Raw genomic sequence first — 12,468 nt, 5'->3', positions numbered from 1 at the left:
AATATCTATTCCTATGGAGAACTTGAAGTCTTTCATTTAGTGCTTCAACTGTCCCATGAAAGAAGATTAATTAGCAATGTTCGTTCAGTCATCATTGGCACAATAGAAGCTGTTGCAACAGTTATGAGACAGGTCATTAAAGGACCAACCAGGAGGTTGGCAGCAGGACATTTCACCCACTGGGAATCCGGCACAGTGCTGGCACATTACAGGGCACTGGACTGTGCAGTGGCATGGCATGCTGAGAAGCAACATGGAGCCATAAACTTCATTCCCTCTGTTTCCCTAATTCAAAAGGTTTATGCCCACTTATATTGAGCTTGTAGTAGTTTTTTTCCCCCTCCTGCTAATCCATCTTGACAAGATGGTAGGAGCAGGAGCAAAATTTTTACCTGGTTAATTGTGGTTAAGACATAGATAAGGAAAATATAAGGGGATGAGAAGATCATAACCTCCCATGAGTCCTAAGCTCTTGGACCATGGATCTGATGGCAGAATCCATGAGAGAGCTATTTAGTCATTTCTGACCAAAGGGTAGTGGAAAACAGTGATGGTACCATTTAAATTTTTTTAAAATTTTATTTAGAGAAACAGTACACTAATGGCCCTTCCAACCCAATGAGCCAACACCACCCAATTACACCCATGTGACAAATAACCTATTAACCCGTATGTCTTTGGACTTTGGGAGTAAACTGGAGCACCCGGAGAAACTCACGTGGTCATGGGGGAATATACAAACTCCTTACCAAAAACAGCGGAATTGAACTCAGGTCGCCAGCGCTGTAACAGCACTACGCTGACTGCTAAGTTACCGTGCTGCCCCTGAACCTCTTTGTAGCAGCTCTCCAAGTGAGTTGAAGAAAATGTTGGCTATTTCATGAGCATTAACTTCCCCCCCTTATACCTACTCGTAAATGATTCTACCTTTGCTCTTCCTGATCTATTAACCTTACAATGTCCCAGATTCTCAGTATTGCCAATAGTTATAATGTGTCAGTGCCTGTGCTAAATCTGAGAGAAGTACAAAATGAAACACTTTTTGCTAAGTATATTTAGCTCTGCTATAAAACAATGCTGTTACATTGTTTGCAACACATGAAGAAAGCAGAAGCAACATTATGGCCAAATAACTGCATGTCCAATTAAATATTGTATTGCCATTACATGAATTATTAAGCATCTGCAGATTGTGTATGGAAATATTAATGTAAGTTATGGAGCTAAGCATAAATGATGATCATGATGAACAGTTTGATCATGAAATGAATGTGTGCCTCTAAAGCCTTGAAGGGCTCTATGCTTCAAATCCTTTGCTATTATAGCAGCCTTTTCTTTGCCAGGGTTTTCCTTGCTGTGTCATTTATTCTGGTTCTTACTCTCCTACACCGGGCGACTTCTGATGTTAAAAATAAACACAAATGGAGCAGAAAGGACAAAGTTGATTTGATAATGGAACAGAGAGGGCAATCTTGATTTGATATTGAGCAACTCAGCTTATTTTCTATGCACTTTTCTATGTAGCTGTAACATTGGTTTGGGTCACCCTGCTTCTGAGCTGTATCTGCTGACTACGGTTTGCTCCATCCCATAGCCGCACACACATCTTGTAACTACTCTGCTCCCAACACACTGTTGGCGAGTTATGTGAGAAAATGTTTTTATTACATTTAAGTATTGCTAATGGTCAGAGATATTTGGAGAGTGCTGAAAAATATAAAATATAAATAATTAAAAATAACATTTTAAAACTCATGAAAATGTTAATTAATTTTTAAAAAATATTATAAATTTTAATAAAGTAAACATAAACCACACTTAAATTTTAATAGAAAATCTCTAATTTTATTTGAATGAATGCAGAAAGGATGAGGGCCCTGAGAGTATAGTGTTCAGTTTCTTGCTCAGCTATCAGAACAATGCAGTGAAGTACAGTCAATTTGGGTACATGCATGGAAATTCTTGAACGCAGCGAGCTGCTGGTTCATCATGGATCTGTTGGCTAACTAGAAACCTGCTCCGGCTTTTTTTAAAATTCAGTAAAATTGCGTTTTTGCTCTTATAGGTTTTAAACAGCTTGCCTTCTGAATGTTTGGCCATTTCATCTGGCGACCAGCGTTTTATTAGAGCATCTACAACAAGTCAGGCCATGGTCTGCAGTGTTCTGCTGGACTTCCCGCTTGCAAAAATACATTTTCTTGAAAAATTCTCTAGTTGCCTGCACTTCATCCTGGACTGCAAATTGTATTTGGCATAAAGCCACTAAGGTACAGCTTTGTTTTCTCCTGTGACCCAGACCTGCTGAATTAATGCATTAATGCAGGATTATTACAGATGTTTCATGTTTAGTCACTTTCCTCCAATTCACCACTGAGTTTCTAACATTAATTTGACAAGGAAATAAGTGGAAACTTTTTTTTTCTTTTGAATATAGAAAAACACAGAAGTATTTTCCTTACCTAAAACAGCAGAAGTATTAGAAAAAATGGGAAGGCTCTGAATGTAACACGCTCAATAAATTCAACTATATCAGGAGAAATAATTTAAAAAATATATGAGCTAGATGCTTTACGATGCCTGACGTGTCACATTAAAGTACCGTAGTTTAGTGTGAAATCTCCAGTAATGTAATTCTGTTGTACACACAGACTGCAAAACAGGCCTTGGCCACATTGCCTATAAGGAGGGGTGGGAGGGTTGGTTGAGGGAGTGGATATGGTGGATTAACCAGTATTCAAGCAGCAATTGGAGATGACCAGAGCTATTCCAGTGGCTCTTGGTCAGAAAGAAGCAAAGCATTCAGGATTATTGCTCATGCAGTACTGAGTAGCCAGAAGGAGAAAGCATGTTGGTGTGTACATACACTAGTAATTGTGGGTGTGCCCAAAGAAGTGACCTTTGTCCTTCATGATGATGAACACACATTGTCATTGATTTTCAAGTACTCAACCAAGCTTATATATCAGAATTGCTCATAATTTGGTGGCTACAAGAGCAGCCAATGCATAGGCCAAGAACTGCACAGAAGTGAATAATAAGATAATATTGCCAGATGATAAGTCTGTGTGCCAACTCAATGGTAGAGACTTCTAAAGATTTTAAAGATTAGCTTTATTTCCCACATGCACATCAAAAGATACAGTTAAGTGCATCGTTGTGCTGGGCAAGTGTCGCCACGCTTCCAGTGCCAACATGGCATGCCCATAACTTACAAACCCCAACCTGTAAATTTTTGGAATGTGGGAGGAAACCAGAGCACCCGGAGGAAACCCACGTGGTCACAGGGAGAACGTACACACTCCTTACAGACAGTGGCAGCAATCAAACCCTGATTGGTGATTGCTAGTGCTGTAAAGCTGGTTTCAATGGGCCAGGCTACAAATGGGAATGCAGAGTAACGTGCCTGATGGATCTGGAAGCCTGAAACCCTGCGGGCAGTGTTAAGCAGCATGAATTCCACCCTTTCCAGCTAACAGGTGGGTCCGTGCACTGATGGATCTGGTGGCCAATGTCATGGCCCCCAGTGCAACACAAAGAGCAACCATCCCAGGTCTGTTTGTTGCCATGCAAGTTCAAATGACTGCATCTTGGGTATAGACAGAAGAGATTTACCAGAATGCTGCCTGGATGCTTTTCTCTTTGGAACAAAGGATGATGAAAGGTGACTCAAAAGAGGTGTATCAAATTATAAGAGGCACAGATAGAGTGAATAGCCAGCACCTTTGTCCCAGGACAGCAATGATCAAAGGTCATCTGCTCAAGGTGAATGGAGGAAGTTATAGGGGAAATGTCAGAGTGGAGGGTACCTAGAGGGATGGCAGTAGAGGTTGGTGCGTGGCCAAGTGGTTAAGGCATTCGTCTAGTGATCTGTAGGTCACTAGTTCGAGACTTGGCTCAGGCTGCGTGTGTGTCCTTGAGCAAGGCACTTAACCACACATTGCCCTGTGACGACACCGGTGCCAAGCTGTATGGGTTCTAATGCCCTTCCCTTGGACAAGTGTGTTGATGGTCAGTGTGGACTCTGTGAGCTGAAGGGCTTGAAGAGCTTGTACCTCACTATGACTCTCAGAATTGTTTCCTGACCTCCCTGAGCAGGTATGTTTCTTGTTCTGAGCTTTTCCCATCATAATCCAGATGCCTGTCCTCTGTGCTCAGTTCTGTAATTTCAAAAGGAATGCTTAATAGTGCACCATGTCTCAGTACAATTGATTTGTGCAGACACCAGGAAATCACTGAAGCTCCTTCACCATGACCTGTTTAGAGATACAGCATGGTAACAGGCCCTTCTAGCCCAACGAGGCTGTGCTGCCCTATTACACCTATTAAGCATTCCTTTTAACCTACTAATCCATGTGTCTTTGTGATGTGGAAGAAAACTGGAGCACCCTGCAGCCACAGGGAGAATATACAGCAACAGAATTGGACCCAGTCACTGGTGCTGTAATAGCGTTATGCTAACTGATATGCTACCGTGCCACCCCTACAGACTTCTAGAACTTTCCCGACTGTAGAGAATTGAAATGGCCATCAGAATATATCAATGAAAAACAAAAAATGCAGTAATAGATGATAAACACAAGAAATTCTGGAGCTGCTGCAAATCCGGAGTGTGTACACACACACACACACACACACACACACACACACACACACACACACACACACACACACACACACACACACACACACACACACACACACACACACACACACACACACACACACACACACACACACACACACACACACACACACACACACACACACACACACACACGTCTCAGTCTGAAATGCTGGCTCTTTATCCCTCTGGATAGATGCAGCCTGACCTGCTGAGTTCCTCCAGCATTTTGTGTGTGTTACTCTGTAATAACTGATCTGTTTAATGAATATTTGATGGTTGTGAAGAGAGAATGGATGAGTAAAAGGGGTTCCTTTCTGCTATTCATCTTGTGTCGGATTTTGAAAGTTATTTTTAGCAAATTGCATTTCTGGAATCAAAGCCACACTGTACACTGATTGACACAATTATCTACCTGCCCTGCTTGATTGAGTGATAGCCTTTTAAACAATGAACCATTACCTAGAAATTATCCTAGTAAGTGTGTGAGTTCATCACAGTTGGTATTTTAAAATGCTCGAGGCACTCAAAAACAGGATTACTGCGCGCAATTTTGAGGTCATGTCTTTCGTCGTCAAAGGAATGTAATTTTGGATATCTTTCCCTTCCTCTTTGTGAAAATGTGTCTGCTCTCTGCCCATCCTATATCTGCTCAGATAGTCTTTTCTGCATTTTTGATTACAGTCCACTTGGGCAAATCTATTTCCAATTCATTGAGATCAGCCTTCTCCCTGATGAGTATTTTCACATTTGATTTCTCCATAATTACTTAAAACCTCATGGTGTTACAATCACTGTGCCCCACAATATTCCTTGAATGAAATGTCCCTTTCTGACATTTCTGCAGAGCCTGAACTGGAAACACACAGTTCAAGGAACATTTGTAAAGAGTTACTAGATTCTTTCACACTTGCTTAGATTGGTTACCTTTAGAACTCTACTTCAGCAAAGAAAGACTTGCATTTATGTCATGTCTTATATAATTCCAAGAGAAGATGAGGAGATAAGTGTGAGTGGTTGAGGAAAATGTGTTAGTCTGTTTTTTCCCCAAGAGTACCGTTGCATATTTATGTAACTAGAGGGGGAAGATGGGCCTCTGTTTCATACTTTACTCAAAGGTAACAACCAACTTGTTCTGCATTGCAGCAGAGACTGTCACTGCATTTGGCATTGTGTAAAAGGAAAGCAAATTGCACGAATAATTCGGTGCTATTTAATGGGATAGTGACAGGACGGCTGATCTCTTACCATCTGAACACGGTACAGGATGCTAATTCCAAGAGTCATAAATGGTTTGGAGAAATCGATGACCTTCTCACGTTCAGCTGTAATGGTTAAGCCTGCTACTGCCAGATCAGCTTTCTGTAAATACATGTATAACAGATAGATCAGAGGGGACTGAATAAGACATTTGCAGTATCTCTCTTTCTCTCTCTATCTCACATAAACACACACACACACGCCAAATTTCATCTAAATTGGTAAATTGGTTTATTATTGTCACATGAACCGAGATACAACATAAATCTTTGTTTGTGTGCCATCCAGTAACATCATGCCCTACACAAGTACATCAAGGTGGTAAAACAAAAACAGAATGCACAAAATGCTGTTGCAGACACAGGGAAAGTAAATATCACAAAGATAAAGATTACCTTTATGTAATATAACATGTACATCAAAACATTGAAACATACAATGAAATGCAAAGTTTGTGTCAACAAGCAACACAGTTCAAGGATGTGCTGGGGGCAGCCCACAAGTGTCACCGTGCTTTCATTGGCAACATAGCATGCCCACAACTTACTAAACCATCTGCCTTTGGAATCTGGGAGCGCCTGGAGGAAACTCACGTGGTCGTGGGGAGAACGTATAAGCTATTTACAGACGGGAGGGAATTGAACTCCAATCATTGACACTGTTAAAGTATTAAACTAACTGCTATGCTGCCATGCTGCAAAAGTCCGGTGCAAGTGGATAAATAAAGTGCAAGGCTATGATCATGTTTTCTGCAGCTCCACCTATGTTACTGGCTGCCCCAGTTCCTCATGGAGTCCAACTGTTCTGCCAGCTCGCAGGCCACAAAAACTGTCCCTCAACAAGTGCTGGGTGAAATCCTCCAGCACAAGCACCATGGATGGGAGACATTTTCTCCTGGGAAATGGGTAAGTAATTATGTTTTTATTATTTATGCAAGTTGTCAAAAAAAAAACCTGTGGCTGAGCAGGCATACAGGAGTGAGATAGATCAGATGGCTGAGTGGTGTTGCAAAATCAACCTTTCACGCAGTGTCAGCAAGGCCAAGGAATTGATCATGAATTTCAGGAAGAGGAAGTCAGGAGAACACACACCAATCCTCAGTGAGGGGCCAGTACAGGAAAGGGTGAGCAGCCTCAAGTTCCTGGACATCAACATTTCAGAGGATCTATTCTGGCCCCAACATATTGATGCAATCACACAGAAGGCAAGTCAGTTGCAATACTTCATAAGGAGCTTGAGGAAATTTGTTACGTCATTAAACTCTAGCAAATTTCAAAAGATGTACTGTGGAGAGCATTATAACTGGTTGCACCACTGCCTGGTGTGGAAGCTCCAATGCACAGGATCAAAAGAGACTGCAGAGTGTTGTAGACTCAGTCAGCTCCATCATGGGCACAAGCCTCCCCACTATCAAGGACATCTTCAAAAGGTGGTGCCTCTACTAGGCGGCTTCCATTGTTAAAGACTCTCACACCCCGGGCATGTACTCTACTCATTACTACCATTGGGAAGGAGGTAAAGGTGTACACTCAAGATCCTAAAACTTCTTCCCCTCTGCCATCAGATTTCTGAATGGTCTATTTCTTTATTTTATTTATTGAGATACATTGAAGATCAGGCCCTTTGAGCCACGCAGCTCAGCAACCCTAGTCTAAACATGAGACAATTTACATTGACCAACTAACCTAACCTACCAACTGGTACATCTTTGGATTGTGGGAGGAAACCGGAGCATCTGGAGGAAACCCATGCGGTCACAAGGAGAACATACAAACTCCTTACAGACAGTGGAGGGAATTGAACCCAGGTTGCCTGTATTGTAAAGCGTTGTCTATACTACTATGCTACCATGCGGTCCAAATGAACCCATGAACACTACCTCATAATTTGTCTCTTGCACTATTTACTTATTTTTATTGTAACTTAGGGTAATTTTTTACAAATGTTTTCCACACTACCTCTGCCACAGAACAACAAATTTCTCAACATATGTCAGGGATAATAAACGTGATTTTAACTGAGAATTCATGAGACACTTTTCCTCAACACCAGCTGCTTTTTGTTTTGTGCATTGAGAATGATAGAAACATTCACATGACAGTATTTTTACAGAAAATTCTAGACCACTGCATTTTTTTTGCAACATATGATATATATAGGTGAGTCTATTACTTGGATTTAACACAAATATCAATACTGTTATACATGGAATATCTTACATGAATAATACATACACAAAATGCTATACAATTTTTTTGTGGGTAGGTAAAGTCTAAACCACACGATGAATTACTATGCACACAAATAACCTCGAGCTATATATTTTTCCTTTCTCTTGCCCGTGTTATTATGTTTATTTGATCTTGTTTAAGTATGTATAATTTATGTTAATTTAAGTTTATGTTAACTTATGTTTGTGTTTGCCTTGAAATGTACTGCGCTGTTGCTGCAAAAAGCAAATTAGTATGGCATTTATTCCCCGTGTATGCATGTCTAAAAACAATAAACCTGAACTTAAGTGCCACTGGAAAAGGCATTCCTAATGTGGAAATTAAAAAAAGCAAGGAAGCAGTCAGTTGTGATACTGATCCAGATACTTGCAGCACATTGGAGCAGAGGGGACATGGTATGGCAGCAGGATTGACACTAAAAACTATTTCCATCGTTGCATCCCACCTATAATTATATTTCAAAGCTTCAAATTATTTGCACCAACAGTTCATAATGGGTTGAGTTACCTAGTACATATGAACCTGTGCTAATTGAATTTGGGAATTTGTGGGTCGTTAAGGAGAAAGAAACAATGAATGTTTTTGACCATAAAAACTAGAGCAGGAAATGGAACTAGTCACCCTGACAGAATCATCTTCATCCTATCACCTCATTACATTTGGCTCCATGAGACTTGACTACATTTCCCCAAACATCCTGGTCCATCACTCACGTAGGACATAGAAGAGTACAACACAGGAACAGGCCATTCGACCCACAATGTTGTGCTGAACCAGCTAAAAATCAACTCAAAAGACACCCAAACACTAATCCCTCCTACCTACACTATGTCTGTATCTCTCATCTTCCTTACATCCATGTGTCTATCCAAATGTCTCTTAAAAGCCTTTAATGTATTTGCCTCTACCACCATACCAGGCAGTGCATTCCAGGTATCCATCACCCTCTGAGTAAAAAAACTTATCCTTCATGTTCCCCTTGAACCTAGCCCCTCTCACCCTCAATGCATACCCTCTAGTATTAGACACTTGAACCCTGGGAAACAGATATTACCTATTTACTTTATCTACGCCTCTCATAATCTCTATCAGATCTCTCTCCTCAGTCTCCACTGCTCCAATGACAACAGCCCAAGTTTGTCCAGCCTCTCATGATAGCACATACCCTCAAAACCGGGCAGTATCTTGGTAAACCTCTTCTGCACCCTCTGCAAAGTCTCAACATCCCTCTTATAGTGGGTGGCCAGAACTGTATGCAATACTCCAGATGTGGCATCACCAGAGCTCTATAAAGTTGTACCATAACCTGTTGACTCTTGAAGAATTCCATAAGCCTTCTTTACCACTTTATCGACCTTTGTAGCCACTTTCAAGGAGCTATGAACTTGGATCCCGAGATCTCTCTGTACTGTCTCCTTGCATTTGCTCTACCAAGGTGCAACACCTCATATTTATCTGGGTTAAACTCTATCTGCTTGGCTTCCCTAACCTTGTCATCTTCAACAATCCTGACCACCATATCACTCTTAGCTCTAGCGTCCCTGTATCTTCTACCATCTATCACTTAATCTGATCACCCCGGTGCTGTTGGTTTATTGACAATTCCAATCCCGTGTTATAGCTGACTCACAGTGTTCTTACGCCAATCATGAATGATGATTTACTAATATTGAACTACGACTTGTATGTTACATCTTCTATATCTTTTCAAATGGAACTAAATGTTTTTTATTTGGCTAAAGGCGACTTGAGTTGCAATAGCATGTAAATATAATGGAGAGTGCAGAACAGAATGACAGAGAGAGGAAGCTAACTGTTAAATTGGTGCAGTACAGCATAAACATAAGAGATTCTGTGGATGCTGGAAATCTTGAGCAACACACACAAAACGTCAGTGGAACTTGGAAAGTCAGGCAGCATCTATGGAGGGGAACAAACAGTAGATGCTTTTGGCTGAAACCCTTCATCAGGACTGGAAAGGAAGGGGGCGGAAGCCAGAATGGTGGGGGCAGGGAAGAGAGTGCAAGCTGGCAGGTGACAGATGAGGCCAGGTTGAGGGGGAAATTGGGTGATTGGGGGAGGGAGGAATGAAGTAAGAAGGTGGGAGGGGATAGGTGGAAGATGTAGAGGGCTGAGAAGAGGGACTCTGATTGGAGAAGGCTGTGGACCATAGAAGACAGGGAAGGAGGAAGGGGCATCAGGGGAGGTGATGGGCAGGTAAAGAGAAGGGGTGAGAAGAGAACTAGAACGGGAATGGAAAAAGAGAGAAGGGGAGGGGGGAAAATGACCAGAAATGAGAAAAAACAATGTTCCTGCTATCAGGTTGGAGGCTACCTAGACAGAATAATAAAGGTACTGCTCTTACAGCTTGAGAGTGGCCTCATCATGGCAGTAGAGGAGGCCATGGACCACCATTTTAGAATGGGAATGGGAAGGCTAATTAAAATGGGTGGTCAATGGGAAATCCTGCCTTTTGCAGTGGACAGGGCAAACGTGCTCAATGATGCGGTCCCCCACTACATGAAGGATTTTACTGACGTAGAAAAGGCCACACTGAGAGTCCTAGATCCTAGTGTAGTACAAATAAGAGTGAATCTGGGTATAAAGTGAATGAAGATGATCTTCAGTTCTCTCTTTTATGCTATACGTCTCACCTGGGGGTGCTTGCTTCTGGTCAGGACTTAGCATGAGAGGTGCTCCATTTCCCTCATGATGATGAGCACCAAATTTACCAATGAAATATGATGAAGTGTTGTCATGTAGGCCAAAAAGAAAATGACTTGGCCCCTTGAGTGAAATCTCTAGTTCTGAGCTGGAATCTCAACTTCCAATCGATTGCTGTATGTCCACAAATTGCTGAACTACTCTGCTGATTTTCAGTGTTATTTTGAATAGCATAGAGAGGTTACTTAAGCCTTCCATTCTAAACTGATTATTAATTTATTTGCTGTATGCAACCTATCAAATATTGAAAGGGGTAGATAGAGTGGATATAGAGAGGATGTCTCCTATAGTGGGGAGTCTAGCACAGCCTCAGAATAGAGGCACGTCCTTTTAGAACAGAGGTGAGGAGGAATTTCTTTAGCCAGAGGGTGGGGAATCTGTGGAATTCATTGCCAAAGGCGGCTGTGGAGGCCATCGTTGGGTTATTTTAAAGTGGAGGTTGATAGGTTCTTGATTAGTCAGGGGATCAAAGGTTACGGGGGGATGGCAGGAAAGTGGGGCTGAGAGGGAAAATCAATCAGCCATGATGGAATGGCGGAGCAGCAATGGCCTAATTCTGTTCCTATGTCTTTTGGATTCTGCAGTACTTACCCTCGAAATCAGCTCACCAATCATTCCAGTCCAAGTGCCATTGGTCTCTGCTACCCCATAAACGCCATCAGCTACCAGTTGGATTTTGTAATGAAACTTCAGGATTTCTGATAACTCCTTCAGCATATCCACACAGAACCCCTCATACCGGTCATTCCCCTGGAGTTCCTGGTGGTTCGGTTTCAGCATCACGTATGGATTTTCCTGAAGGAAAAAGGGAATCTTATTTACACTGAGGCTACCAAGCACAGATGCTCCACTGGAGGAGAAATTAATCTATATTCAGCTTTTGGACATATTAAACAGGTCTGAGTTTCAATTATAAAAATTGTGACCAGAAAGCAGATCAGCAGCTGAAACTATGAATCACTGATAGTGACAGACAAAATCGCAGCATATCAATGCAGTGTTCGCCCCTCTGCAGTTTTAATATTAAATTCTTAAAATGATGAAAGGCAGCTGAAGACTATAAACATGGGATGATATGCTGAGTATCCCCTGGGAAGAATAAACAAAAGGTGCAATACCTGATTTTGATATTTGAACATAATGCATTCTACCACAGATGTGGTGACACAGCTAACACCACAAAATACATCTTTGTAAAAGTTATCCTTCCCTCCATAAATTGTGACTCTACAGGACAACAATCTCCAAACTGGCAAACTTTGACCTCAAGGCACAGTATAATTCCACTAAAGTTGCCATAACCCAGTCGGCTGATACAAGTTATTTAGCAAGTCTTGAACTACAATTAAAAGCTATTATGGAGCGTTAAGAGTGAAGTCTAACTGCAGAGACAGAACGAGCCCCATTCTGTTGATTTCTTTCTACCTCATTTAACTGCACTGAAACCCTGTACCTGAAACATAATATTCAGCAAGGGCTGGCGACTGAATCTTCCCTCCAATTCTGTATAGCTCACCAAATAAATTCACTAAAGATCTATGTGATTATTGGACTGAACTTTATATTGGTTCCCTTCAGGTTTTCAATATTTTCTTTCTTGTGGCATGGTGGCGGTGTGGGGGGGGGGGGGTG

At 41.6% G+C, this 12,468-nt stretch overlaps 1 protein-coding gene across 2 annotated transcripts in view; it reads right to left on the bottom strand.

Annotated features, from left to right (window-relative positions):
- Positions 1-12,468, bottom strand: part of grik4 (glutamate receptor, ionotropic, kainate 4) — a 125,202-nt gene that overhangs the window by 34,432 nt on the left and 78,302 nt on the right. For both annotated transcript variants that reach the window (XM_073029805.1, XM_073029806.1), the window contains 2 exons: positions 11,428-11,631; positions 5,870-5,983 (listed from right to left, as the gene is read on the bottom strand). In XM_073029805.1, coding sequence (XP_072885906.1) covers positions 5,870-5,983; positions 11,428-11,631 — 318 coding nt within the window. The remainder of the gene's footprint in view (positions 1-5,869; positions 5,984-11,427; positions 11,632-12,468) is intronic.

The sequence above is a fragment of the Hemitrygon akajei genome, chromosome 26 (genome assembly GCF_048418815.1).
Source record: "Hemitrygon akajei chromosome 26, sHemAka1.3, whole genome shotgun sequence".
Lineage (NCBI taxonomy): Eukaryota > Metazoa > Chordata > Chondrichthyes > Myliobatiformes > Dasyatidae > Hemitrygon > Hemitrygon akajei.
The sequence above is the reverse complement of the archived record's forward strand: the minus strand, read 5'-3'. Positions and strand labels throughout refer to the sequence as shown.